Genomic DNA, 27,502 nt, shown 5'->3' on the forward strand with positions numbered 1-27,502 from the left:
TCATCACGTGTGATGTACGTTATGTTGAGGTTTATCATTTGGTTTCAGCCAGAAGCAACCACACAGCGTATTCATGAACTCTTTATTAAACTTCTACCCATCTAGACTGAGAAGGTAACACCCAGCACACGAGGATGAACAGCAGAGAGCAGCTTACAGGTGTTGGAAATGAAATGATTTCATTGGCTGGAGGATTGATCTCCATCTGATTGTCAAACTCAGCAACGATGCTTTTAACTGCTCCGTCTATCATTGGCTTTCATCACCACTACGTTTAAAACCCGCAGCTTGAAAACAAGAAGGCGACCGCCCCTCCCTCACTACGCCACCGTTCCCACGGTAACAGAAATGCAAAACATTCATATCCAAAAACAGGAAGGAAGAAGAGAAGCAGTGAAAGGTTTGAAAGCCGAGGCTGTGAGCCATGATCTGAACCACGATGATCTGAACTATGATGACCCAACTGTTGCATAGTAAGAAAAGGGTCCTGGCAGGTGTCGGGGTCCCGGCAGGTGTAGGGGTCCCAACAGGTGTCCCGGCAGGTGTCGGGGTCCCGGCAGACGTCTAGGCCAAGTCCTCTTCGCCCTCCTCCTCGAACTCGCCGTCCTCCTCGGCCGTGGCCTCCTGGTACTGCTGGTACTCGGACACCAGGTCGTTCATGTTGCTCTCGGCCTCGGTGAACTCCATCTCGTCCATGCCCTCGCCCGTGTACCTGACAGGAGACACCTGGTTGAAGTCTCTGGGACTGAAATGGTTGGTGTATGGATACAGAAGCAGCCTTCTCTCACTCACCAGTGCAGGAAGGCCTTGCGGCGGAACATGGCGGTGAACTGCTCCGAGATGCGCTTGAACAGCTCCTGGATGGCGGTGCTGTTGCCGATGAAGGTGGCGGCCATCTTGAGGCCGCGAGGGGGAATGTCACAGACGGCGGTCTTCACGTTGTTGGGGATCCACTCCACAAAGTAGCTGCTGTTCTTGTTCTGCACGTTCAGCATCTGCTCGTCCACCTCCTTCATGGACATGCGCCCTCGGAAGATGGCGGCGACGGTGAGGTAGCGGCCGTGGCGAGGGTCACAGGCCGCCATCATGTTCTTGGCGTCGAACATCTGCTGGGTGAGCTCGGGGACGGTCAGCGCCCTAGAAAGAGACAGAACGTTACCTGTGGCTTCAGCACAAATGCATTGAAATGCAACCTTGGGGTCAACAAGCTCCACCCCCCACCTGTACTGCTGGCTGCCCCGGCTGGTTAGGGGGGCGAAGCCCGGCATGAAGAAGTGCAGCCGGGGGAAGGGCACCATGTTGACGGCCAGCTTTCTCAGGTCGGCGTTGAGCTGGCCGGGGAAGCGCAGGCAGGTGGTCACACCGCTCATGGTGGCTGACACCAGGTGGTTGAGGTCACCGTAGGTGGGCGTGGTCAGCTTCAGCGTGCGGAAGCAGATGTCGTACAGGGCTTCATTATCAATGCAGTAGGTCTCATCTGTGTTCTCCACCAGCTGGTGGACCGACAGCGTGGCGTTGTAGGGCTCCACCACCGTGTCGGACACCTGAGAGAGGACAAGGTGAGCACGCCTTTTAAACCTGTTACACTTCTTTTAAAACATGTCTGTACTTCCACCTGGGTCCATGTCTGTATGTTTTGTCTGTACCTTGGGTGAAGGCACCACGCTGAAGGTGTTCATGATGCGGTCTGGGTACTCCTCCCGGATCTTGCTGATGAGCAGCGTGCCCATGCCGGAGCCGGTGCCTCCTCCGAGGGAGTGCGTGAGCTGGAAGCCCTGGAGGCAGTCGCAGCTCTCCGCCTCCTTCCTCACCACATCCAGGACCGAGTCCACCAGCTCCGCCCCCTCTGTGTAGTGGCCTTTAGCCCAGTTGTTGCCTGCTCCGCTCTGGCCTGTGTCACATGCAAATACAGTCATGTATCAGGGCACCACCTCACCTCCATCACCATACATGTCTAACACCTACAACACACATGGTGTCCACATGGAAACGCTCACCAAAGACAAAGTTGTCTGGTCGAAAGATTTGGCCGAAGGGACCAGACCTCACAGAGTCCATCGTGCCGGGCTCCAAGTCCACCAGCACTGCTCGAGGGACGTACTTCCCACCTGGAGACAGACGCATGAATATCATTATTATTATTATGATGATTACACTTTACACAGAGAGTGCTGAAACAATGACGATGATGATGTCATTAGTCAGCTGGCGGTTTGTTGATGTGCTGAGTCATGGTAGCGGTAACCAGGTAACCAGTTGGCGGTACCGTGGCTAGTCATCTCACCTGAAGCCTCGTTGTAGTACACATTGATCCGCTCCAGCTGCAGGTCGCTGTCCCCGTGGTAGGTCCCGGACGGGTCGATACCATGCTCGTCGCTGATCACCTCCCAGAACTACCAACACAGAAGAACAAACCCGGATAACCAGCGTGACGTACTCACGACGTATTCTCACGGTGGCTAGCACAACTAGCATGGCTAAACCTCTTACTATGTAAACCAAAGCTATCGCGATGCTATGGTAACCCAAGCTATCTTAGTAGGACTTGTCCTCGCGTTACTATGGAAACCCTAGTTATCACAACTAGCATGACTGATCCCCGTGTTACTATGGAAACCCTAGCTATCGCGTTACTATGGAAACCAAAGCTACCGCACTGCTACAGTAACCCGAACTATCATAGTATGACTTGTCCTCACATTACTATGGAAACCAAAGCTATCGCGCTGCTAGGAAACCCAGATATCATAGTAGGACTGGTCCTCGCGTTACTATGGAAACCAAAGCTATCGCGTTACTATGGAAACTAAAGATATCGCGCTGCTACGGAAACCTAGCGATCATAGTAGGACTGGTCCTCGCGTTACTATGGAAACCACAGCTATCGCGCTGCTAGGAAACCCAGATATCATAGTAGGACTTGTCCTCGCGTTACTATGGAAACCAAAGCTATCGCGCTGCTAGGAAACCCAGATATCATAGTAGGACTTGTCCTCACATTACTATGGAAACCAAAGCTATCGCGTTACTATGGAAACCAAAGCTATCGCGCTGCTAGGAAGCCCAGCGATCATAGTAGGGCTTGCTATTAGCCAATGAAAGCGCTCCGCTCCACTCGGCGGGGTCAGAGGCGGTTAAAGCCCCTTCTCACGGGGCTTCGCTCACCTTGGCTCCGATCTGGTTGCCACACTGGCCGGCCTGCAGGTGCACGATTTCTCTCATGGTGGTGGTGAACGAAGTCCCGAACAGGACCGACGCGGACTCGTAGCTTGTCTCTGGCTCCCCAGCGGCGGACTGACCCGAGGAGGGCGAGGGTTGCCGAGGGCACTCGGCCGACACGTCCTATTGGCCCGACGGCATGCCCCGCTAAGCACACGCGACATCTCATTGGTCGAGAGGACCTTGTTTCGCGGTTTGATTGGATAATACAACGGGCTCCGTTGTTATGGTAACGCAAAGTCGAGTCTAATACACAAGAGAGACACTCCCTAAACCAGCAACGACAGTTAGGATGATCTCATACACCAGCCTCCTGCTCAGCAGAGGACAGATAGTAGTAGTAATAATAATAATAATAATAATAATAATAATAGTAGTAGTAGTAGTAGTAGTAATAATAATAATAATAATAATAATAAAATTAATAATAATAATAGTAGTAGTAGTAATAATAATAATAATAATAATAATAATAATAATAATAGTAGTAGTAGTAGTAATAATAATAATAATAATAATAATAATAATAATAATAATAATAGTAGTAGTAGTAGTAGTAATAATAATAATAATAATAATAATAGTAGTAGTAGTAGTAATAATAATAATAATAATAATAATAATAATAATAATAATAGTAGTAGTAGTAGTAGTAGTAGTAGTAATAATAATAATAATAATAATAATAATAATAATAATAATAATAATAGTAGTAGTAGTAGTAGTAATAATAATAATAATAATAATAATAATAAAAATAATAATAATAGTAGTAGTAGTAGTAGTAATAATAATAATAATAATAATAATAATAATAATAATAATAATAATAATAATAGTAGTAGTAGTAGTAGTAGTAGTAATAATAATAATAATAATAATAATAATAATAATAATAATAATAATAATAATAATAATAATAATAATAATAATAATAATAATAATAATAGTAGTAGTAGTAGTAGTAGTAGTAGTAGTAGTAGTAGTAGTAGTAATAATAATAATAATAATAATAATAATAATAATAATAATAATAGTAGTAGTAATAGTAGTAGTAGTAGTAGTAGTAGTAATAATAATAATAATAATAATAATAATAATAATAATAATAATAATAATAATAATAATAATAGTAGTAGTAGTAGTAGTAGTAGTAGTAGTAGTAGTAATAATAATAATAATAATATTAATAATAATAATAATAATAATAATAATAATAATAATAATAATAATAATAATAATAATAGTAGTAGTAGCATACGCTCTGCACAGCACAACCTTCACCAACGGTTTCTGTGATTATGTAATGTTGGTCCAGTAGTCTAATCCTCCATGAGAAGGAATTACAGTTGTCTAGGTTGCTAAACAACAGAACAACTGCAGCTTCATGTGAGAAACTAACAGTCTGCACAGCAGAAGGTCATGTGGACCAAACTCTCCTGGTTCATGACTACAGTTTTATAAACTCTACACTTCTCTCCTGACTCTGTAAAACGGTAAACCTCACACTCAGCAGGATGACCTCATGGTGACTTTCAAACACTGATGATCTTCAGCTGAAAGCCTCAGCAGGTGTCTGGTTCCAGACTTGGTAGTGAACACATGGAGATGTTTTACTACCAAAGGAGGAGGAAGAGGAAGGGTCAGATGAAGGAAATGCTGTAGTTCACATGGTTGTTGTCAACACTAGCATTAGTAAATGACTAGAGACACAATAAATATATCTTCTGACTTGTTTAACCTAAAATGAACTGGTGTGTTATAAAGTAAAAATGTTCACGTGAAAGAATTTCACTCTTTTAAGAAAATATTGGTTTGTGTTTCATCACTGAAATGACTACAGTGTGTAACGTGTGTGTTGGTGTGTGTTGGTGTCTTTCCTCCCGGTGTGTTCTGAGTGACTGCGTGTTGTCGTCGTCATGGTGATGGTTCACAGTGTTTCCGTTCTGCAGGTGATGTTTAGCTCAGGTGAGTATTGGTGATGCAGTGTCCGAGGTTTACACATGGAGCTGTGACTGCAATCTGTAAAACTGGAATATCAAAGGTCGTAGCTGTTTTCACCACCAGAGGGCGACAGAGGTCTGGTTGGAGGTCTGGTTCACCCAGGTCTGTTTCACCTCCTCTTCATCATCTTCATCCATTTCCAGGAAGTAAACCGAAACACATATTTCATTCTTCACATACTCTTTGTTTTTATGAACGTTTAGAAAAACTGTGACCATTAAATTCACTTTTATTCAGTTCGTCATCCCATTGGTCAGTTAAGTGTGTCGTCGTCAAATGACGTCATGTTCCTGCGACTGTTTACGTGCGCCGCGCCGTCATGGCGCTGTTTCCAGCTTTCGCGGCAGCGGAAAGCAACAAAGTGGAGGATTCGCGCAAAGGTGAGCCTCCTTCCTACGTCACAGGCCTCACCGCGGACTCGACGTCATGGTGTCGTCACGTTGGGTAGATTTGACCTGTAGAGCTACGAGCTAGCTGGCGTTAGCTCTCAACCTAGCCGCCTACCTGCTAGCTAGCTTCGCGTTAGCTAACTGTCCTGTCTGTTGGATGTAGACTAAAGGTCTTGAAATGTGTGTTGTATGTGATGACATCTATGATAGAACAGAGGAAAGAAGATCTCCATATCTGAGGGACTGAAAACAGCATTTCCTGACATTTCTTTATGAAAAATGACTTTTGATGATGAACAGATGATGAAAATAGTTGGTGATTATATTTCTGTGGATCTGTTAGTGGAATTAGTTTTCCTTTCATTTGTGGTCCTTCTGTAAAAAGCTGTCTCCAAACATCATGTTGGTTGTTTAGAGGACAATAACATCTCATTTAATGTGATGAACAAGTGACATCATAAGTAGACTGAATACTGACCATTGGATTGATACAAATATGGAGTTTACCACAGCTGGAAGGGGCTGGAAAAGCATGGAAATGCACCTGGAAATGCTTGGAAAGTGCTTGAATGTGACTTTGGAGGAGTCCTCCTGATCGCTCCGTCTGTCCTTTCAGAGCTGGACTGGTTGAACAATCAGAGTTTCCGGACTGGAGCCGCCGTCTCTCTTCACGGCCGTCTGCTGGAGAGGAGCGCCGCGAGGAGGAGCGAGGAGGAGTCGAGGTCAGAAACCCTGGACGTTGTCTGTTACACACTCTGGTCGTCGTAGGGCTTCTGTGTGATTGTTTTATTCTGTTTTCTTTCTCATTTATGTCATGTTTTTATGATTGTGTGTGATGCTCGATGGACATTTCCTCACGTTTTCAAGTATTAGTACTTTTGATTGTACGTTGAGTTCACCTTATACTTCTCAGTGTGTGCAGAGAGTTGATCTCCACGGAGGAGGAGGAGGAGGAGGAGGGTCATGTGCCACCCATAAAGAAGAAAAAGAAGAGTGAAAAGAAGAGGAAGAAGAAGAAGAAACACAAGAAGAAGAGTGGGAGACATTCAGACGGCAGTGACTCTGAGGTCATTTTCCCCAGTGACCTCAAACGGGCACAAGAGGCAGACGGGTACGCTCACTTGTACATCACAGATGCTTTCACTATTGATCTGATATATTATATCTATCTATCTATCTATCTATATATACACACACACACACACACACACTGAGACAGACGTCTGCTGTGTGTGCATCCATGCAGGCCTCAGGCTGCCCCGTTAGCGAGTCGCTTCTCCTGGTTGGACGACGTCCAGTCGCCCACGGAGCTGCCGTTCTGTGTGGACCCTAAAGCAGACCCGGCCAACTGGACCTACAAGTCCCTGTACCGAGGAGACGTAGCCAGGTAACACACACACACACACACACACAAATGCTGTAGGTGATCATTTTGAAGATGATGATGATGCGGGGGGCGTCCAGGTACCGGAGGAAAGGCACCTCCTCCTTGGGTCTCGACCTCCGCCTGCAGGGAGTCAGCTGGGAGGAGTCCGACTCCAATAAGAAGCAGAAAGGTGGGGACAAGAAGAAAGCAGGAGCAGACAGATACTTCTCTGCAGTCAACCGCCAGCTGCTGAGGTCCGAGCCCCCTGTTCCTACATTACCCACGATCCCTGGCGATGCCATCTGCCCCCCCACCTTCCTCTCACTGGGTGACGATGAGGAGAGGAAAGGAGGAGAGACAGGTAAGGGGTTTAACCACCGGGGGTGATGGGGAGGACTTTACCATCTGAAAAGATGAAGCCTCAGCTAGTGTGTTGCTTGGATCCAGGTGGCCGAGTCCAGCCCTCCTCAGGGAACCCTCTCGGTGTGTACGACTCCTCCACCGCCCTCTGGCTGCAGGGGAAGGGACTGCAGGTGCCCGCGCAGCAGCCGGACGCAGCGCCGCCGAAGCCTTTGGCCGGGAGGACCGAAGAGTTCAACAGGCGGCTCAGGGAGCAGCCGGCAGACACGCAGCTGTGGCTGGACTTCATTCAATACCAGGTATGAAGGCTCCACCGGTTACCATGGTGACGACCACAGCATCCTCCCCTCGGCGATGAACTGCAGTGTACGTGTGTGACTCCTGTCTCCCTGCAGGATGAGCTGAGCGCAGCGGTGTTCGGTGGCGGCGAGGAGGAGGAGCGGGGCGGCGAGCCGGCCGAGCGGCGGAAGTCCTCCTACAGAGCCGTCCTGGAGAAGAAGCTGAGCATCGCAGAGCGATCGGTGGCCACCAACCACAGCTGCATCGCCCTGCAGCTGGAGAGGCTCCGCATCTGCCAAGAGCTGTGGGAGCCGTCGCTGCTGGCCAAGGAGTGGAAGAAACTGGTGAGTCTGCGTCCTCGTGCTCCTTCAAACCCCCTCCGTGTTGGTTTGACTTCACGGCTCCTTCTCAACATGAAGGCTCCTACGTTAGTGAAAGTCTTTAGAAAGACGCCCTGCCACGTTTCTGTGTGTTCGCTGCACATCCTCCTTTAAACACTAGACTTCATGTTGTAAAAGGATCATATTTGATCTGTTCTGTTTGTTCCAGCCTTTAAGCAGCGCTTGAACCATAGAAACCAGTATCTCCACCAGTTTTAACTGTTTTCAGATTTATACACAACATTATATCTGTATTATTATAAGAGTGGGCACTTATATAGGTTATATAGGCCATGCACTGTATTAGAGTTTAAAAGTACTAATCTAAAGTTAAGCAGTAGATACAGAAATACATTGTGTACACAATATATCCGTTATGTATAAAGGAGTGTAATGTCAAACACTAAACTGCTGCGTACTCTTCTAGAAACGCTGATTGTCTCGCAGAGTAACTGGTTGAAAACTGTTCACTGTCGCCTGTGGCTGCTTATAACTGTCTCTATGTGGCCCGATCAAAGCCCTGCTGTACACCAGAACAGTAAATCTGACTTTATTTGTTGCCTGTCAGGTGTTCCTCCACCCAAACAGTGCCCCCTTGTGGAGGGAGTATCTGCTGTTCACCCAGAGCTACTTCAGCAACTTCACCGTGTCGAAGGTCAGCGCTGCGTACGGGAAGTGTCTGAGCACGCTCAGTGCGGTGCGTGACGGCAGCATGGTGTCCCACCCGGCCCTGCCGGGGCTGGAGGAGGACATGTTGGGTAACGGAGATGCGTGTTTGTGCCCTGAGAGGTCATGTGACACTGTTGAGTGCTCATTGAGAGCTTTCATTGTTCTTCTTCCGTCCAGACATCTTCACCCAGCAGTGTCATTTCCTGCGTCAGGCGGGTCACTCGGAGAAGGCCGTCGCTCTGTTCCAGGCCATGATCGACTTCACTTTCTACAAACCTGAAAGCGTACGACAGATGTCCACCAGGCAGCAGGTACACACACACACACACACACACACACACACACACACACACACACACTCTCTCTCTGCTGCGTGTGGATTCCTTCCAGGTGGCAGGAGGCGGATCTGGTTACTGTTGTAGTGCAAGGGAGCAATGCTGCACGCCGTTCAAGCAGGCGTGTGCTTTCCTGCCAACGGCTTCCTGCCGGTCAGCGGGTCGACATGAAGACGCCAGCTAGCAAACTTGATGTAAAATAGTGTGATGGTGGATCCAGTAATACAGCCGTAAAACAGGCAGATATAATGCTCTCAACCTGCTAATCAGAGAAGTGAACGTGCATACTCTCTTTGAAGGAAGCGGAGCAGCAGGATGATGTCACTGATATCTGACGTTCGTGCAGGTGGAGTTCTTCGAGCCGTTCTGGGACAGCGGGGAGGAGCGGGTCGGAGAGGCGGGGGCCAGAGGTTGGAAGGCCTGGATGCTGCAACAGGAGCGAGGAGGCTGGCTGCAGCCCAGCGAAGGTGAAACACACACAAACACAGCCTTCCACCTGATGTCATTCCTCGAAGAGGTTCTCTAAACAACAACACGTGTCTGCACAGAGGAGGACGAGGAGGACGACGAGGACGAGGACGAGGTGAAGGACCGGGCTCTGCCCCGATCAACGGTTTGGTTGGACGTGGAGTCGTCTCGCGAAGCGGCTCACTGGCTGCCCTGGAGACCCGTCAAAGCCAAGGGCCAATCAGAGGAGGACTGTGAGGACCCGGACAGACAGGTGCTGACTCGGCGTGTATCGTGTTTGGAAGCCGTCAGGCTGCAGGAGTCTGACTCGCTCCTTCTCTCCGACTCCTGCAGGTGCTGTGTGACGACATCGGCCCGTCCCTCATCTGTCTGTCCTCAGCAGAGCTGCAGCTCCGGCTGCTGCTCCGCTTCCTGTCCTTCCTGGGGCTGCCGGTGGACTCTGTGCTCTCTGCTGCCCCCTGTCAGCCCAGCCTGCTGCTGGAGAACCTTTCTCTGCTCACTCAGGGTAAACATGACGCCGCCAGGCACAATGACACACCTAGCTATTTCAAAATATATATATTTAGCTGAGACAAAACTGGCATCATGTCACATTCTAGGTAACGAGCTCAGGCGTCCTCTGACCTCCCACGACCTGCCTGACTCCGGGGTGAACTCTGTAGGTCACATGACCACTCTGCAGGGAACGAGGCGGTGGGTGGGGCTTGGCAAGCAGGGCGAGAGGTTTGTCACCAACGTGTTCAGCATGGTCCGGCCCGTCCTCGCCGGCCAGCCCCGAGCCGTGCTCTCACTCAGCTGGATGCAGTACGAGAAACTCAAGGTGGGAGGGGCTTGTGTTGGAAGGGAGGAGCTGGGAGAAGAAGTGTCTGTTCACTAACTGACTTGTTTGTTTGTCAGGTGTTGCGCTGCCTGCGTGGCAACAGAAAGCGTCTCCGCTGTCAGGGCAAGAGCAGCAAGCGGGTTGCCAAGCAACTGCTCAAAGAGCCCGACAACCGCTCGTCCTTGGTGCTGTGGCGGGAGTACGCTCACCTGGAGTGGCTGCTGGGCAACCTGGACGAGGCCCGCAAAGTCTTCTCCACGGCCAGCGCCATCGGGGGAACCGACGGCCTGAAGAGCCCCGCCTTCTGCTCCCTGTGTCTGCTGTGGGCCCAGCTGGAGGTGGAGGAGGACGGGGCGGGCGGAGGACTGACTGATGTCACCGGGTCCCCAGCGGTCGCTGTGCTGACCCGGCTGGCGGAAGGATCGTCCTCCCAGACCGTCTCCCCAGTCTCCATCCTGAAAGCCAGGAAGGCGTACGAGCAGACCCTGACTGCCGGCCTGTCAGTCCTGGACCAAGACCTCCAGACCAGAACAGGTTCACTTCCCCACACCTTCCAGTGTCCCATCAGAGATCTCAGCGGTTCATGATTTAGATTGATGAGCATGAAAGCCACGGTCTTCATGAAAGTAATGTTGTAGAACCCAAGATGACACCGATGTCCCAGCAGAGCCACACTGCTGAGGCCGGTCTGTCTCCTGCAGCACGATGTCATGTGATCTCTCCTCATCGCCCTCGCAGGTCAGGGGGAGCTGCCAGGAGAGGAGCTGAGGCTGCGAGGCCTGCTGGGCTGCTACGCTCTGTTCCAGTACCTCACCATGGGCGTCCACGCCGCCATCTCCATCTACCGCCGGGCCAAGGAGAAGGTGGAGGAGCTGCACCGCACGCTGGAGCAACAGCTCGGCCGCCAGGAGGAAGGAAGGCAGGAAACCGGCCGCGAAGCCGAGTCCGCCAGCAGGTGGCGTGCTGCCAGGCTGGCGTGCGAGTGTGAGGCCTTAGCGGTGCAGCAGGCAGCGCTGCTCAGGTACCACAGCAGCATCAGTGTGTTTCCTCTGGCGACACTGAGAGAAACGCTGACCTCTGCCCTCTCCGCCTGGGCCAGCAGCGCCCCCCTCTGGAGCGTATATGTACAGGTAAGCTCTCCTGGTTTTTAGTGGGTCACATGGACCAGGGGTTCCTGTGCTTATCCCAGCGTGTTCTCCGTTTGCATGTTGCCATGGCGACCCTGGTGTGTTTCAGGTGGAGAACCGTTTCCATAGCGCCGGCCGGGCGCGGCGTTTCTTTCACTCTGTGACCCGAGACAGCAGCAGCGTGGTGCCCCGCCTCTTTGCCATTGTTGCCGAGCAACAAAGGAAGCAGCTGGTGGACGCTGCTCAGAGGTGAGAGGTGATGGGAGGAGCCGCTGCACTCATTATATGTTTACATGTAATATGAGATGATGAGTTATAACAGGTGGAAAAGGCTTCTGCAGGATAACCTGCTGCTTACCACCTGTCCAGGTGAACCCCGCCTTCACCCCATGCTGCTTATTTCTCTAGACCTGGGATCACGGGGGCAGAAACCGTTTTGTTGGTTTTTTTAATTGTTCCTTTTTTTCTCAGTGTTTGTTGTTGTAATTCTCATTTCGGCCACAAGAGGCTGCAGTTCAGCACTCTACACTATATATATCATCTGAATAGGACTGAAAGCATGAATGTTTAATTTCTCCATGCACTCTAAACACGAGGCACAGCTAGTGTGTGTGGTCATAGTTAAATGTACCCGGAAGAAAACGACTGCTTTAGTCACATTGACAACACATGGGAGAGGAGCTTCTGCCTCTTGTGGCCGAGACGAGTATTACAACAACAACAACCACTCGATCTTGACAACAACAAACAATGAGGTCCTAAGAAATGGAAGCATTGTTAGCGTCTGTGATGTAGAAGTGTATCCTCACACGAGGGATTTACATTTTACGATCAAAATGGATCACCAGAATGTTTCCGTGTTTGTTCCTGATAAGCCGAGAATGTTTCAAAAAGATAATTGTGTATATTTTTTATGTTGGTAACAGGTCGTGTTCTCATGATGCTGCCTTGCCCATCGTGCCGGAGAACGGCCTCAGCAACCGTATCCGTGGGCTGTTTGAGAGCGCCATAGCAACGGAGATGGGCTCCCACTGTCCTTTACTTTGGAGGATGTACATGCACTTCCTGGTGAGACGGCAAATAAGGCCGACACGGTCACCGCTGGCTGCTTTTACCTGGACTCTCTCACCTGTCAGGTGGAAGAACACACATATGGGAAATTCATGACACGTTTTAATGTAATACTCATGACAGCATGATGACAGATTTCACTGAGAAAGAAAACTACTTTTTTATCAACTTCTCCGTAAGCTGATCCATGCACACACAAAGACTCAAATACCCGTTTCATGTGGGAAAGTTGGCATCTAGCATGAAATATACATACTTATATATTATTTTCTATATATACTCAAAGGAAACAACACAGACGTGCATGTCAGTAAAGAAAAGCTGCTGTGCCTTTAAGATCACATGGTGTCTGGATGTCACTCTGCTGGTTGCTCTCCTCACCTTTAGTGTGCTGCCTTCTTTTTCTCATTCACACGTGTCATCTGTAGATTTAAATATCGACTGTGTGTGTGTGTGTGTGTGTGTGTGTGTGTGTGTGTGTGTGTGTGTGTGTGTGTGTGTGTGTGTGTGTGTGTGTGTGTGTGTGTGTGTGTGTGTGTGCGCGCAGGTGTCTGAAGGGAAGGTGGATAAAGCCACAGGGATCTTCTACAAGGCCCTGCAGAACATTCCCTGGGCTAAGGTGAGCCTGACTGATATTTACAAACTGCAGCTGTGTGTGTGTGTGAGGAATTAACACTCTCTCTCTCTCTCTCTGTGTGTGTGTGTGTGTGTGTGTGTGTGTGTGTGTGTGTGTGTGTGTGTGTGTGTGTGTGTGTGTGTGTGTGTGTGTGTGTGAGGAATTAACACTCTCTCTCTCTCTCTGTGTGTGTGTGTGTGTGTGTGTGTGTGTGTGTGTGTGTGTGTGTGTGTGTGTGTGTGTGTGTGTGTGTGTGTGTGTGTGTGTGTGTGTGTGTGTGTGTGTGTGATCAGGGTTTGTACATGGACGCAGTGCAGCTGTTCCCAGAGCATCTGCAGGAGTTTGTGGATCTGATGACGGAGAAAGAGCTCCGACTTAGACTTCCTCTAGAAGAACTGGATATACTACTGGAGGACTGAACACACGCACACACACACGCGCACACACACACACACACACACACACACCAACAACACACATACGCGCACACACGCACACACACACACACACACACACACACACACACCCAACAACACACACACACACCAACAACACACACACACACACCCAACAACACACACACACACACACCCAACAACACACACACACACCAACAACACACACACACGCACACACACACACACCCCAACAACACGGGCAACCCGCCGGCTATGATTCTCCGTTGTACTGAATGTTTAATGCTTTATTTTAGTTCCAGACACTTTTAATAAATGTATGATTCTCATCCATGTGTGTGTGTTTGTAATTATTTTAGAAGGTCTACAGCACGTTTATATTAGAGTGTAAAGATAACTGCACAGGATGGTCTGATGAAATGAACTGTAAACATGAGATACATGAAAAACAGATGACATAAGATAGTCCTTTATTCGTCCCACAGTGGGGACATTTACAGTGTTACAGCAGCAAGACAGTAAAGATAAGGATAATAAATAATAAACATGCATTAACAACAAAAGTACAATAAAAAAAAAACTATTAGCACTATATACAGGAAGTTAAATAGAGTCATAATTATCCTGTTGATGAGGTTTAACATCGAGCCTGCATCCTGGGGAAACATCGGATCACATTCAGGAAGTTGTCTTTTCCACGTGGTGTTATTTTTACAAAATAACATTTTAACATGTTTTAACTACACGTTGCTGTTTCCTATTAATTTAAATCCTCTTATTTATGATTTACATCATAAACTCATGCCTACGTTTGATTCTTTACTCCCGCGTCACACCTGTGATTTACCTGAACGTCTCACCTGCCCTTCTATATTCCTCATGATACAGAACAAACATGGCGTACACGGTGGCGGTGGACTCGACCCCCTCCCTCCCGCCATCGTTGCCGCGCCGTGTTTTGACGCATTGCAGATCCGCCCTGGCCAATCAACGGCCTCCATACAGCGGGCAGAATATTGCAGGTCTGTTCTGTCCAATCAGAAGCCGCCTCTCAAAAGAATCAGATCCCCGACTTCCCGGTGCCGTGGGTGTATCCTTCCGCCCGCTTAAAACTATATGTATCACAAAGTAGTCCGTCACTTTCCTCGTCACTTTGGACAAATAAGAAAGCCCTGTTATTTACAGATACGGGGAAACCTCTTTAAAGACAGACACTAGTATAAACATATATTATAAAGGAATCTTTTATAAACGGTATGAAGTCATGACCACTTCATCTCGATGCTGCGTTTTATCACAATAAAGCTATTTGCATCGAGCATTACACAGTTTATAAACCACCTAACACGGGTGACGTGTTGCTCCATCAGAGGCCACGTGATCTCACCACCTTCCATTCTAAAAGAACATTAGAATGATCCCTGTATGAAACATGGCCACCCCACAGACGTGCACGCGCACAGCAGCAGGCTCGGTTGTGCACGTGTAGAGAGCGAGCCCCCGTGCGGAGGAATACAGAGTGGAGCGGCGGTGCTGCGTCTCCCCCACCCCTCCCCCTCCTCCAGCCTTGCTCAGCGGCAGCCTTCCATTTCCTCTCCCCGTAGCTAGCAGACCGACGTCCCCGCACAAGCAGACATGGTGAGTATCGGTGGTCATGCTACTCCCGATCCGGTTGACCGGGCTCCGGTCTGTGTATTGTACCCGCCGCTGGGCTCGTACCGCCCGGTTAGCTAGCCTTTAGCCGCTCACACCGGGGCGAGACGTGAAGCTAGCCTCGGCGCTGTCGTTCCCGCCACTGGGACGGCGGCCGTTCAGCCGTGATGTCCGCCCGGCGGGGTGTGACGCCGCTCGGTGCGGGCGGCCACGGGTCGGCGGTAGTCTGGCGGTTCGCCCGGCTCATGTGTTAGCATCACAGCTAACGGTGCATCCCGGGGACCGTGTTGTCGGGATCCCGCTGTAACTAACCGATGCGCGTTCATGTCGGGAGTAACGGGGCTTTCGCGGTGACGGTGTTGTGTATGCCGGTGCCCGTTATATTCAGAGGGTCGGGGGGTAGCATTACAGGCGGGTGGGAGCTGGTTTTACAGTTATCCAGCCTTCCAAGTATTAATAGTTATTACGGGTAATAATTACCCGGAACACCGACCAAAGTGCAGCCATAGAACACCTGTAGTAAACGCTGCAGTGAGTCCTAATGAGGTCACAGAGTTACACCTGGACAACTCCAGAGGAGCCCAGGTGTTCTTATTTGGACGGTGCTATGTTTAAATCACAGGTTTGAGGTTCAGTTAGAAGACTGTGTCTATCTAGAAGGCTTTTATCACCGTGTGTCCTCTTGGTCCAGAGGTGAGGTCTGGGTTTGTCTGTCCATGATGCACGTTGTCGGCTTGTTGGTGTCCCTAGACCAGGAGCAGCGTCACACCCGTCATGGATGGGGGGAGGGGCTTAGGCATGTTGTGGGGAATCAGATTATGTGTGGTGGCCTTTTCTCCAGGCTGCATGCAGGTTCACAAACCTTGTTTGACAGGTGTCATCTGCTGAACGCTGGGTGTCATCTCCTTCATTAACTAATCACTAAATTAATCACTTATGGAGATACCTTTTAATAAGCAGCAACACATCACAGGATACAGGTTCATATTCTGCTCTGGAGCCTCTGGGAACTCAGGTGGTCAGCTTCCTCCTCACATGCCGACTCACTAACACTGGTGTGTGTCCTCGTGTGTGTCTGTCTCTGTCCTTGTGTGTGTGTCCGTCTCTGTCCTCGTGTGTGTGTGTGTGTGTCCCTGTGTGTGTGTCCGTCTCTGTCCTCGTGTGTGTGTCCTCGTGTGTGTGTCCCGGTGTGTGTCCTCGTGTGTGTGTCCTCCTGTGTGTCTGTCTCTGTCCTTGTGTGTGTGTCCTCCTGTGTCCGTCTCTGTCCTCGTGTGTGTGTGTGTCCCCGTGTGTGTGTCCGTCTCTGTCCTCGTGTGTGTGTCCTCGTGTGTGTGTCCCGGTGTGTGTCCTCGTGTGTGTGTCCTCCTGTGTGTCCGTCTCTCTCCTCCTGTGTGTCCGTCTCTGTCCTCGTGTGTGTGTGTCCTCCTGTGTCCGTCTCTGTCCTCCTGTGTGTCCGTCTCTGTCCTCCTGTGTGTCCGTCTCTGTCCTCATGTGTGTGTGTCCTCCTGTGTGTCCGTCTCTGTCCTCGTGTGTGTCCTCCTGTGTGTCCGTCTCTGTCCTCCTGTGTGTCCGTCTCTGTCCTCGTGTGTGTGTGTGTCCTCCTGTGTGTCCGTCTCTCTCCTCCTGTGTGTCCGTCTCTGTCCTCCTGTGTGTCCGTCTCTGTCCTCCTGTGTGTCCGTCTCTGTCCTCGTGTGTCCGTCTCTGTCCTCGTGTGTCCGTCTCTGTCCTCGTGTGTGTGTGTGTCCCCGTGTGTGTGTCCGTCTCTGTCCTCGTGTGTGTCCTCGTGTGTGTGTCCTCCTGTGTGTCCGTCTCTGTCCTCGTGTGTCCGTCTCTGTCCTCGTGTGTCCGTCTCTGTCCTCGTGGCTTGTTAACTACGGAGTGTGATGAACGGTGTCCCAGGTAGGACATATTAACTGATGGTATTGCTGTAATAAAACCCAGCAGGTCTGTCTTTCTAGAAGAGCTGATGAGATATTGGAGGTATGTGGAACACGGCATTATTAGGAAAGAGAACATCTCATAACTTTGGTCAGCTCAACTAAAGTTTAATGAAATCAGAGCGGTTTGGTAGCCATCAAGGGACCGGGGTCAGGTAACTATCGGCTCCATACGAGTTCAGCCTCTTCAGGACTTCAAGCATAGGCAAACATTGTGCTTGTGAACTTGTGATAGCCGGGGAGGTTTGGAAGGAGTCGTGTTTCTAACGACGTACCTTTCTTCTAAAAACCTGTGGAGGTAGCTCTATCACAATACAGCACATCAACATGCTGCTCCTACCTAATGCTTGTAACCGAGAGATCTTTAGGTTGAAGAGTAAAGTCTTTGTTTCTCTGAATACACCAGACCCAATGGAAAAAAACAGTCATGTTACTGTGTCGTAAAACCCGCTTAATTACTCCACGGAAATAACATAAAACTCACGAGAACAGCTTTGTAACAATCCCAGGCTCCGTTTTTTAAATCAACCCTTAATTAACTGCGTTAGGTGTGAAAACATTGGGAGAGGAGCGGAGGATCAATACATGTAATGAGATCTGACCACTCGCATGCTCCTGCAGCGTTCATTTGTTTCTGTTGGATTGGTTACCACGGGCACACAGCTGTGTTGTGGTTACCATAGCTACGTGATGGACAGCGTTAGAGGAAGGAAGGATGGAGGAAGTGAGACTCGTGTAATTGTCCTGGTTGTTGGACTTCTCACTGCACTCGTAGTGAGAATCATGTTCTCACTGAATGTGAACAAAGTGACCTATTTTACAGCGTAGTGGACATAGCGTTATGTTCCAAACATTTTCTTATAAAGATGACCATATTTAAGACTGATTATTCTTGATTTGGCAGCAGTACATTTACTAGAAACTCTATTTCAGCTTTGTTAAAAGGATCCGTGCTGCGTTCCCATGAGCATGGCAGCACCTGGAGAGGAAGAGCGATTAGCAGCTTGTTAGCCACCGCTGGAGCACACGCATACATGCAGCCTCATATTTACTGCTCTACAGCACTAATACCTCTGTTTAACCACTGTAATCACATCTGGGCTGAGTCCTCCAGTCTGCATGCCCACGTGTCCCTGGAAGAACCCAACTTGCCCTGAAGGCGACGCCATTGCTGTGTGAATGAGTTGGATTAGATCCAGTGTGTGAATGTGACTATCCAGGTAAAGGTGCACTGATTGTAGTGTACCTCGAGTATTTCCTCCTCCTCATTCTCTCCGTCCCTAAAGGCAGACAAATGAATGATATAGTTGGGATAAAATATCAGTATTTAGAGTATTGATGATCAACATTACCTTTATTTCTATAACCATCTGGACAGTTTCTTAATCACTGAATCTTACAACATACTACATTCTGAAAAATATTCACATCTGGTCTTACGGTCTCTTATTCAAGTTCTTCAAGCAATGATGGGGATTGTTTCGCTGAATAGGGTTGGTTTCTTAAGAGGACCAACTTTATCCTCAGAACGTGGTGAATACGCTCACATGTGCTGGTATGGATGGGGTTTGTAAGGAGGGCAGTTTCCCATTCTTTGGCCCATTTACTTCAAACCAAGCTCCGCTCTGATGGTGAACCCCTGGGGACATGAGTGTGTCACTCACATCATCTGTAGCCGTGGATGGGGGCCCCCCTGACCCATGATGCAGGTCTGGGAGGTCAGGTGACCAGCCAACCGATCCTCCCTAGGAGCTGCAACTGTAGCAGTGAGATGACAGGCCACGCTTTAACACCTCCCCCAGTCTGGACACTGTTACTCTCACACACCTCAAATCCATTTTCATGGCCACCTCACACACACACACACACACACACACACACACACACACACTCCACCCAGTGGGAGTCAGACGCAGCCAGGGAAGGACAGCGTCTGGTCACGTCCACTCGCAGCGCTGCAAGACACCAGGACAGACAGAAAGATGGACAGTTGAGCAGACGGACTGATTGAGCGACAGACGGATGGACACGTTCCCATCAGCTCTCCACCCAGCTCATGGAAGAGAGGTCAGTGCCACTCCAGAGACAAAGACTTCTGTCATCCACTCAGGCCGGATGAATTGAAAGATGAGTCCAGGTTTGTCCAGCTCTCTACCTGTCCAGGAGGACTAAAGACAATCCAGACAGTTACGTAACTACTCAGAGGGATGAAGTCTCCTGTCCACCATTTCCTCTGTCCATCCGCTTTACAAATCAGGAGGGACTGATAGATGTCTGGCCACCATTTCTTTCACCCGCCTGGTCCTCCCATCCCACGACATCATTCCTGCCCTTCATGCCATCAGTCCCTCATCATGCTGCCCAAGAAAGTGGCTCTGTACCCAGCCGAGGACGACCTGGTCAGCCTGTCCACGGTCTACGACCTCTTGGATGAACAGCAGCACTACTACGCAGAGCTCATCCAGCAGCAGGAGAGGAACTACAGAGCCTTCCTGCAGATGCTGATGGACTCCTCATCCGGACGCATGGACAGCCTGGTCCGAGAGATGCAGGACCTGAGGAACTGCCTGCAGAGAACCAAGGCGGAGCTATCGGAGGTTAAAAAACAGGGCGTCCAGAACAGCAAGCGGGCCGAGTGCCTTGCTGAGGGCCTGGTGATGGTGCGAGGGGCGCTGGATGGCCTCGGCGGCAAAGCAAGAGTCATTGGGGGAGGTGCAGGAGGAAGAGCCATGGAGCTGAAGCAGCGCAGAGGAGCTGGTGGGTTGAGGCTGGACGGAGGAGGCAGAGGTGGAGAGGCCAAAAAAACGGCGCCCAAGGCCGTGAAGCTGGTGGCCGACCTCACGGATATCCACTTTGAGGACATAAAGGTTGTACACCACGGCTCAGAGGGGAGGTTTAACTACGTATTAATGTATGGCGTGTGGATGAGATAGTAGATGTGGTTGTAGTTATACGGGCTCTTACTGGGACTAGATGTTCGTATACAGGTTCTAATAGTGTCTGGTATGATGATGGAGCACGTTACCATACCTGGTTCAACGGGCGGGTCCTTGCTGCCTGCTTCCATTCAGCGTATGATCACCTGCTCCTGTTGGATGGCTGATTGGCTTTGATGTTGGGCTGTTAACACCTGAAGTAAATGACGCATGTTGCGTTAGGACATGAGTTTATTAAAACCCGTCATGATGTGCTTCCCAGCCTTTACCTGAAAGAGGAAGCTGTTTTATAATAAAGTATTCTTTGTCTTCTGTTTGTTTTTAGGCTGACCAACTAACAGAAGAGCAGATTGCAGGTGAGGTGAACACAATCACTGCTTTACCATTTTATCAGTAAACACATTCCATGCAGAGGTCCATTCACAGTCATTGGAATATCAGTGTAACTCATGATTTGTTCCACTCCCTCCTGTCCCTGCACCTCCTCGTCCAGAGTTCAAGGAGGCCTTCTCCCTGTTTGACAAGGACGGAGATGGGACCATCACCACCAAGGAGCTGGGCACCGTCATGAGGTCACTGGGACAAAACCCAACTGAGGCTGAACTCCAGGACATGATCAATGAGGTGGATGCAGATGGTACGTGGATGACCTCCCAGGGAAGGGTTTTCTTTAGTCTTCGTAGTCCCTTCCAAACTATATAGTGTTTATAACTCACCTCCTGGCTTTCCCCCCCACCTCCAGGCAACGGGACTATTGACTTCCCAGAGTTCCTGACGATGATGGCCAGGAAGATGAAGGACACCGACAGTGAAGAGGAGATCCGGGAGGCGTTCAGGGTCTTTGATAAAGTAAGCCTATTTCCTTATAAAACTTTGTGTTTTAAAAGCCTTTAGAAGACGGCAAGCACAGCACATCCATCTTTTAAGTGGTCACGTGTCCATTTGGATCCAGACTGCACAGCCGGCGTGGGCTGTTTACGTGACGTAGCACGTTACGGTGCAGCGTTCAGTGTCCTCGAGGGAGATGGCTGCTCTGAACGGACAGCGTCCTTTTCATATGAATACACGTATGAATGTATTAGGGCTGAAGCTTGGTTAAATTCCTATCTGGGCATGAAGCGGCTGCCTAGCAGGGATCATCGTCCCATGCGTTGTTGAGGAAGGCAGGGCTCCAGAGTGCAACATGCCACCAACAATCAGTGAAGTGCAGCTAAGCATGTTCCTTGTTCACCTCCATTCAGCTGGTCTGTTTGTGTGTGTGTAGTAATCCACAGCATACAGAGATGAATCACCACGGTCTGAGCCAATCAGAGGCCGGGTAGGGGCGGGCCTTCCTCTCTGACTGGCTGTTTGGAATGTTTGTGAGGAAAAGTAATCAGGCCAAGTGACTTGAGTATCAAAAATTAAGACTGTCTCCATCCGAGCCGGTGTGGCGAACCGGGACGAGCATTCTAAGTTTTAAACCATTTAGGTTATTTTGATTTCTGGTTTGTGTTGAGATTTAAATAAAAAAAAAAACATTCATCTTTAGCTTTTTTTGCTTTTCGTCTCTATTCCTGTTTGTAGTCATTGACTGAATGTGTTAAGAAATGAACAGTGTATTGGGAAACTATACACAATGTTAATGTTTTATCCGATTACTGGATGACACAGTCGATAGCTGCAGCCCTAGAACGTATACACGGATGTACATATGAAGTATTGGTTACCCCCTGTAATGCTCCGTGTGTCGGGCAGGATGGCAACGGCTACATCAGTGCAGCAGAGCTGCGTCATGTGATGACTAACCTGGGAGAGAAGCTCACAGATGAGGAGGTGGACGAGATGATCAGAGAAGCAGACATCGATGGAGACGGACAGGTCAACTATGAAGGTACGCCGTCTGCAGCACAAAGGAAACGTAGCCATGGACACGCAGCCGTTCTTCATTAGTGCCGAGGGTTCAGTGTGTTTCTGTAACGAAGCAGACACCGTTAACAAGGCCACTCGCACAACACAGCAAAGCCCACGCTGTACAACCCAAACACATTCAACCTACAAATGATTCCCTGCCACATATGTCCCTGATGCATAATAAGTGTAATCATGTCGCCGCAGCACAAAAAACATCCTCTGCCTTTCAGTGGGATGAGGCAGCGCTTTAACTTTTACAACCACACCACCCATGAAAGAGCCTTAAAATCAAGCCTTTAAGTGTCCCTCATATATTATATATATATATATATTTATTTCTGCTGATGATGCACAGAATGCTTTGCGTGTCCAATGGCTGGTTTCCTTTACTTTGACAATCAGACTGATTCACTGATTCTAGTTCACAGTTGAAACACTGTTCCTGATGAGTGTATTGCTTCTTTCCCCCACAGAATTTGTTCAGATGATGACTGCCAAATGAACTGGGCTCACATTAAAGACTAAGAATCAGTCAAATGTTTCACTTACCTCTTATTGCAAAAATCTACATTTATTCATACTGTTCTGTATAGACAACTTAAACTGAATGTTGGAAAACTGAAAATCTGTCCATATAAACAAGCTCAAAAAAGGTTTAAAAAAAAAAAGACAAAGTAAAATGAAACTAAGTGAATCTGCATGTACTGGCTTGTATTCCCCGCCCCCGGCGGTAAGCTGCCCAACCAGATCTCAGCCCGTCAGCTCAGCAGCCTCTATGCAGCTGGCTGGTCTGGCCTCTGCTTCCTGGTTCCATCTGCCTGATCTCATGATGATTATATGGGACGGCCAATCGCCTTTCTTCTATGACTTCCTGTTTCCTTTCTTCTGTTCTTCATGCATGCAGCTTTAGATGGCTTAGTGATGAGAGCCCGGCGGCAGAAGGCTGGTGTTGGTCCTCAGGTTGACCTGGGGCTCCTCAGGTTGACCTGGGGCTCCTCTGGTTGACCTGGGGCTCCTCTGGTTGACCTGGGGCTCCTCGGGTTGACCTGGGGCTCCTCTGGTTGACCTGGGGCTCCTCTGGTTGACCTGGGGCTCCTCGGGTTGATCTGGGGCTCCTCTGGTTGACCTGGGGCTCCTCTGGTTGATCTGGGGCTCCTCTGGTTGACCTGGGGCTCCTCGGGTTGATCTGGGGCTCCTCTGGTTGACCTGGGGCTCCTCTGGTTGACCCGGGGCTCCTCTGGTTGACCTGGGGCTCCTCTGGTTGACCTGGGGCTCCTCGGGTTGACCTGGGGCTCCTCTGGTTGACCCGGGGCTCCTCTGGTTGACCTGGGGCTCCTCAGATCCAAGCGAGGGTTGACTGATGTGTGGGAGTGAACAAGCAGAAACTTATGGGTTTGTTTACCTAAATGAAGTCCGTGAAAACAGAGATATTTTTAAGAAAAATTTTAAAATGGAAGAACTCATTTTAGATTCTGTGTTTCTGGCATGTGAGGATACTCGGTTTATCCTTTTTTGTGTGTGTTTACCTTTTTTGAGGGGAAGCCGGGGTGGGCGTAGACTGGAGACCCTTGGGTGTTGGACGTGTCCCAGACTATTTGAAGGGTTGGGTGGGCTTCAAGGTGACGACATACCGATAACTTTGGGGCAACGTGTGTCACTGCGTCATGCTGTGTACAGTGCGTTGCCTGGAAGCTTGTGCGTGTCGTCACTCTACCGGTGTTAGCTTCACTTAGTGGGGACGGGGTCGGTGCTTTGCAGCGTTTCTATCTTGTGTTTGTGAGTTTGTGTGTGTGTTTGGGTGCGGCGAGGCCCGGCCCAGTCCAAGTTCAGTTCAGTTGATCTGCATTCCAAGTTGTACATGCTAGTCTTTACATTTTGTTTTTCCAATAAAATCCATTAAACGAGCGTCTGTGTCGGCTCTTCCTGTGTGTTCTCTGGGCGAAGGCAGATGCTGTGGGGGAAGTGCTGCTTCAGCATGACTCATCTACTTATTGCACCGTCCTGAGTGTAAGTGTGAAGCCTGGCACGGAAGCCTACTCAAACATATTTCAGGAGTTGGTCAGCGTTTACGTTCTGCCTAAATGAGCAGTTATCTCCAGAACGTAGGTCTGCTTTTCTAACCAACACGAGGACGGAACAATGATACAGAAAGTTACAACTAGTCTCAGGCTTTCTAACCCTCCTCCATCTATTTAACCTCATCGCCATGGTTACGTTAATTATCTTGTCAAGAGAAGACTGGATGAACTATCAATATCCCAGCATTCATAGGGAGAGAAAGTTATGTTGGCGCTAATTGTGTGTGTGTGTGGGCGTCACAAGGACTTCTCCAGAGCGTTGGAAACGTCTGTCTGCGGATGAGGAGGTGTTGCTAGGCAACAGAGCCAGGCATGGGGTGGGTGGAAGGAGAGGGAGCAGAAAACTGTGGGAGTTTGAGGAGAGAGCGAGATAGAAGACAAGTGGGAGAGAGATGAGGAGGTTGAAGGACAATAATAGACTTGAGGACGAGGGATGAAGAAAGACGGATTCAGGCGGCATCTTAAAACCTACGAAGGACTTCATTGCTGCAGAGCTGTGGCAATAAGCAGTAGTACTTCATGTTTTTGTACTGCTGGTACTTCCAAGAGAATATCAAATATATCTGGTGAGAAGCAGATGGACAAACACACAATAACTATAATATGACCGAACTGTGACATGATTCTTGATGACATAAAATATATAATAAACAGTAACTATAATAAAGAATAAAATAATTGTACTGTTGGAGGTTAATATTATGGATCTCCACTTTTAGATGAGTCAGTATTCTAAAGTGAAAATAAATTAAATCCTCAGACACAACATGCTCGGATGGTGATATTTAATTTTAATATTTATATACATATAAGGTCATGACCTTCAGGAGGACTAATTGTCAGTGATACCCCAGAGTACAGCTGGAGGGGGGAGGGGGGGGTCCTGAAACTCCAGGACAGAGCCTGTCAGCGCGGTAATCCTCTGATAAAGACACACAAAGAAGGACACACCTCTCCACTGACAGACACACACACCCGAGACAGTAACACACACCGGGCCGAGGTCACGCCACACACACCGACCCGAGGTCACGCCCGACACACCGGCCCGAGGTCACGCCACACACACCGACCCGAGGTCACGCCCAACACACCGGCCCGAGGTCACGCCACACACACACTGGCCCCGAGGTCACGCCACACACACCGACCCCGAGGTCACGCCACACACACCAGCCCGAGGTCACGCCACACACAATGGGCCAGGTCAGTGCGAGGCCCTCAGGTAAAATGTACCGGACTTATATACAATCACATTTTTTTTAAGAAATAGGCCATAATAACAGGATTTATGACTTTTTACAACATGCTATACTATGACTTTTTACATGCTATACTATGACTTTTTTCATTACTTTTTTCCCACATACTATACTATGACTTTTTTCCACAACTTTTTTCAACATACTATACTATGACTTTTTTCCACAACTTTTTTCGACATGCTATACTACGACTTTTTTCAACATACTATACTATGACTTTTAACAACATACTGTACTATGACTTTTAACAACACACTATACTATGACTTTTTACAACATACTGTACTCTGACTTTTAACAACACACTATACTATGACTTTTTACAACATACTGTACTCTGACTTTTAACAACACACTATACTATGACTTTTTACAACATACTGTACTCTGACTTTTAACAACATACTATACTGACTTTTTTTTACATACTATACTATGACTTTTTACAATACTTTTTTCCAAATACTATACTATGAATTTTTTCCACAACTTTTTTCCACATACTCTACCATGACTTTTTTCATGACTTTTTTCCACATACTATACTATTAATTTTTTCCACATACTATTCTGACTTTTTTCATGACTTTTTTCCACGTACTATACTATGACTTTTAACAGCATACTATACTATGCAAGTCATAGTACAGTATGTTGTAAAAAGTCATAGTATAGTATGTTGTTAAAAGTCATAGTATAGTATGTTGTTAAAAGTCATAGTATAGTATGTTGTAAAAAGTCATAGTATAGTATGTTGTAAAAAGTCGTAGTATAGTATGTTGTAAAAAGTCATAGTATAGTATGTTGTAAAAAGTCATAGTGTAGTATGTTGTTAAAAGTCATAGTATAGTATGTTGTAAAAAGTCATAGTACAGTATGTTGTTAAAAGTCATAGTATAGTATGTTGTAAAAAGTTGTAGTATAGTATGTCGAAAAAAGTCGTGGAAAAAAGTCATAGTATAGTATGTTGAAAAAAGTAATAAAAAAAGTAATAGTATAGTATGTGGAAAAAAGTATTGTAAAAAGTAATAGTATAGTATGTGGAAAAAAGTAATAAACAAAGTCATAGTAGCCTATAGTATGTTGTAAAAAGTCATAGTATAGTATGTTGTAAAAAGTATTGTAAAAAGTCATAGTATAGTATGTGGAAAAAAGTATTGTAAAAAGTCATAGTATAGTATGTTGTAAAAAGTCATAGTATAGTATGTTGTAAAAAGTCATAGTATAGTATGTTGTAAAAAGTCATAGTATAGTACCGGTATGTGGAAAAAAGTATTGTAAAAAGTCATAGTATAGTATGTGGAAAAAAGTAATAAACAAAGTCATAGTATAGTACCGGTATGTGGAAAAAAGTATTGTAAAAAGTCATAGTATAGTATGTGGAAAAAAGTTGTGGAAAAAATTCATAGTATAGTATTTGGAAAAAAGTATTTGTGAGAGACTGAATATCCGCCTCTCACTTATATGAACTTGATACGTACGGTTTGCCACTTTACTGCAGGTGCGGGAGAGAGAGAGTTAATTTATGCACGCACGCACACACACACTTACAGCTCTGCGGCATCTCTCCTCCTGGTTCGCGTTTACGTGAACACTTGGGATTTCATTGACTCGTCGTGTTATATAAATATTGTGCTTGTGTGGGATACGGGGAAATGTTTGATGTGGGGAGTTTACCGTTTGTTTAGCGCGTAAGCGCGCAACCGGCTCTTTGTCTGGTGCGCCGCGATCGCGAGTTTAGTGTGTGTATAAAATATGACTGTCCTAAAACTTTGTATAACTCCGATTTGGCCAAATATAATTGTCTACAGTGGGGTACCCACTGTTTCAACTTCCAGTAATCATTTACATGTCTATATTGTCCATAAGCCGGTTAACCTTCACTCACGCTTAGTGTGTGTCCGAAATCACTCCCAACCCTAACCCTCCCTATATAGTGCACTATATAGGGAGTTCGCCATTTTGTAGGGGTGTCCGAATGTGTAGTGAGCATTACTATTCCCTATACAGTGCACTCAAAGTTTCCCACAATGCATCGTGAAAAGTAGTGTAGGCTACAGCCGATGGTCACTAGCCGAGCAAATTTTACCATCATGCATTGCGCTGAAAGACAAATCGCGAAGGGACGAGAGGAGAGAGAGCAGGAAAAAGCGGAGGAAATATCAATAATCGTACAATAATAAATGTTAATATTTAATATATGTATTGCAGAGCAGAACAA

The 27,502-nt window shown here is 47.9% G+C and overlaps 3 protein-coding genes and 2 long non-coding RNA genes across 5 annotated transcripts; 3 read left to right on the forward strand and 2 right to left on the reverse strand.

The window, feature by feature from the left end:
- Window positions 1-75: 75 nt before the first annotated feature.
- On the forward strand, window positions 76-687 carry LOC311016241. Its single transcript, XR_014597463.1, has 2 exons — window positions 76-494; window positions 543-687. It is a non-coding gene; the product is annotated as an uncharacterized lncRNA (long non-coding RNA).
- Window positions 548-3,311, reverse strand: LOC311016240 (tubulin beta-4B chain). The gene is made up of 7 exons (XM_084013829.1): window positions 3,166-3,311; window positions 2,285-2,393; window positions 1,998-2,108; window positions 1,647-1,891; window positions 1,222-1,544; window positions 793-1,137; window positions 548-712 (listed from the first exon to the last, which is right to left on the reverse strand). Exons 1-7 carry the CDS (start codon window positions 3,220-3,222, stop codon window positions 565-567), a joined length of 1,338 nt encoding a protein of 445 aa, XP_083869955.1. The 5' UTR covers window positions 3,223-3,311; the 3' UTR covers window positions 548-564.
- A 2,212-nt stretch (window positions 3,312-5,523) lies between these two features.
- On the forward strand, window positions 5,524-13,848 carry nrde2 (NRDE-2, necessary for RNA interference, domain containing). The gene is made up of 19 exons (XM_084013519.1): window positions 5,524-5,603; window positions 6,229-6,334; window positions 6,526-6,723; window positions 6,859-6,999; window positions 7,077-7,339; window positions 7,426-7,637; window positions 7,734-7,961; window positions 8,566-8,755; window positions 8,844-8,977; window positions 9,348-9,468; window positions 9,550-9,722; window positions 9,803-9,974; window positions 10,069-10,289; window positions 10,367-10,823; window positions 11,028-11,419; window positions 11,526-11,665; window positions 12,343-12,484; window positions 13,035-13,106; window positions 13,397-13,848. Exons 1-19 carry the CDS (start codon window positions 5,543-5,545, stop codon window positions 13,520-13,522), a joined length of 3,549 nt encoding a protein of 1,182 aa, XP_083869645.1. The 5' UTR covers window positions 5,524-5,542; the 3' UTR covers window positions 13,523-13,848.
- Window positions 13,849-15,035: 1,187 nt separating this feature from the next.
- Window positions 15,036-22,448, forward strand: calm1a (calmodulin 1a). Its single transcript, XM_084013395.1, has 6 exons — window positions 15,036-15,157; window positions 20,371-20,401; window positions 20,539-20,682; window positions 20,788-20,894; window positions 21,783-21,918; window positions 22,412-22,448. The coding sequence occupies exons 1-6, from the start codon at window positions 15,155-15,157 to the stop codon at window positions 22,438-22,440; spliced, it is 450 nt and encodes a 149-aa protein (XP_083869521.1). The 5' UTR covers window positions 15,036-15,154; the 3' UTR covers window positions 22,441-22,448.
- Window positions 22,449-22,483: 35 nt separating this feature from the next.
- Window positions 22,484-23,844, reverse strand: LOC311015951. The gene is made up of 4 exons (XR_014597420.1): window positions 23,265-23,844; window positions 23,205-23,224; window positions 22,965-22,984; window positions 22,484-22,904 (listed from the first exon to the last, which is right to left on the reverse strand). It is a non-coding gene; the product is annotated as an uncharacterized lncRNA (long non-coding RNA).
- Between the last annotated feature and the right edge of the window lie 3,658 nt (window positions 23,845-27,502).

The sequence above is a fragment of the Eutrigla gurnardus genome (genome assembly GCF_963514095.1).
Source record: "Eutrigla gurnardus genome assembly, chromosome: 7".
In the NCBI taxonomy this organism is placed as follows: Eukaryota; Metazoa; Chordata; class Actinopteri; order Perciformes; family Triglidae; genus Eutrigla; species Eutrigla gurnardus.

Excerpts from the sequence above, each read along its gene's own strand:
- LOC311016240 (XM_084013829.1), bottom strand. The coding sequence starts at position 3,222 with ATGAGAGAAATCGTGCACCTGCAGGCCGGCCAGTGTGGCAACCAGATC. Across the intron at positions 1,892-1,997 it reads ACCAGACAACTTTGTCTTTG|GCCAGAGCGGAGCAGGCAAC; the intron begins GTGAGCGTTTCC and ends CATGTGACACAG. Across the intron at positions 713-792 it reads CGCAAGGCCTTCCTGCACTG|GTACACGGGCGAGGGCATGG; the intron begins GTGAGTGAGAGA and ends GTCTCCTGTCAG.
- nrde2 (XM_084013519.1), top strand. The coding sequence starts at position 5,543 with ATGGCGCTGTTTCCAGCTTTCGCGGCAGCGGAAAGCAACAAAGTGGAG. Across the intron at positions 9,975-10,068 it reads CCTTTCTCTGCTCACTCAGG|GTAACGAGCTCAGGCGTCCT; the intron begins GTAAACATGACG and ends GTCACATTCTAG. Across the intron at positions 11,666-12,342 it reads CTGGTGGACGCTGCTCAGAG|GTCGTGTTCTCATGATGCTG; the intron begins GTGAGAGGTGAT and ends TGTTGGTAACAG.
- calm1a (XM_084013395.1), top strand. Across the intron at positions 20,895-21,782 it reads CGTTCAGGGTCTTTGATAAA|GATGGCAACGGCTACATCAG; the intron begins GTAAGCCTATTT and ends TGTGTCGGGCAG. Across the intron at positions 21,919-22,411 it reads CGGACAGGTCAACTATGAAG|AATTTGTTCAGATGATGACT; the intron begins GTACGCCGTCTG and ends TTTCCCCCACAG.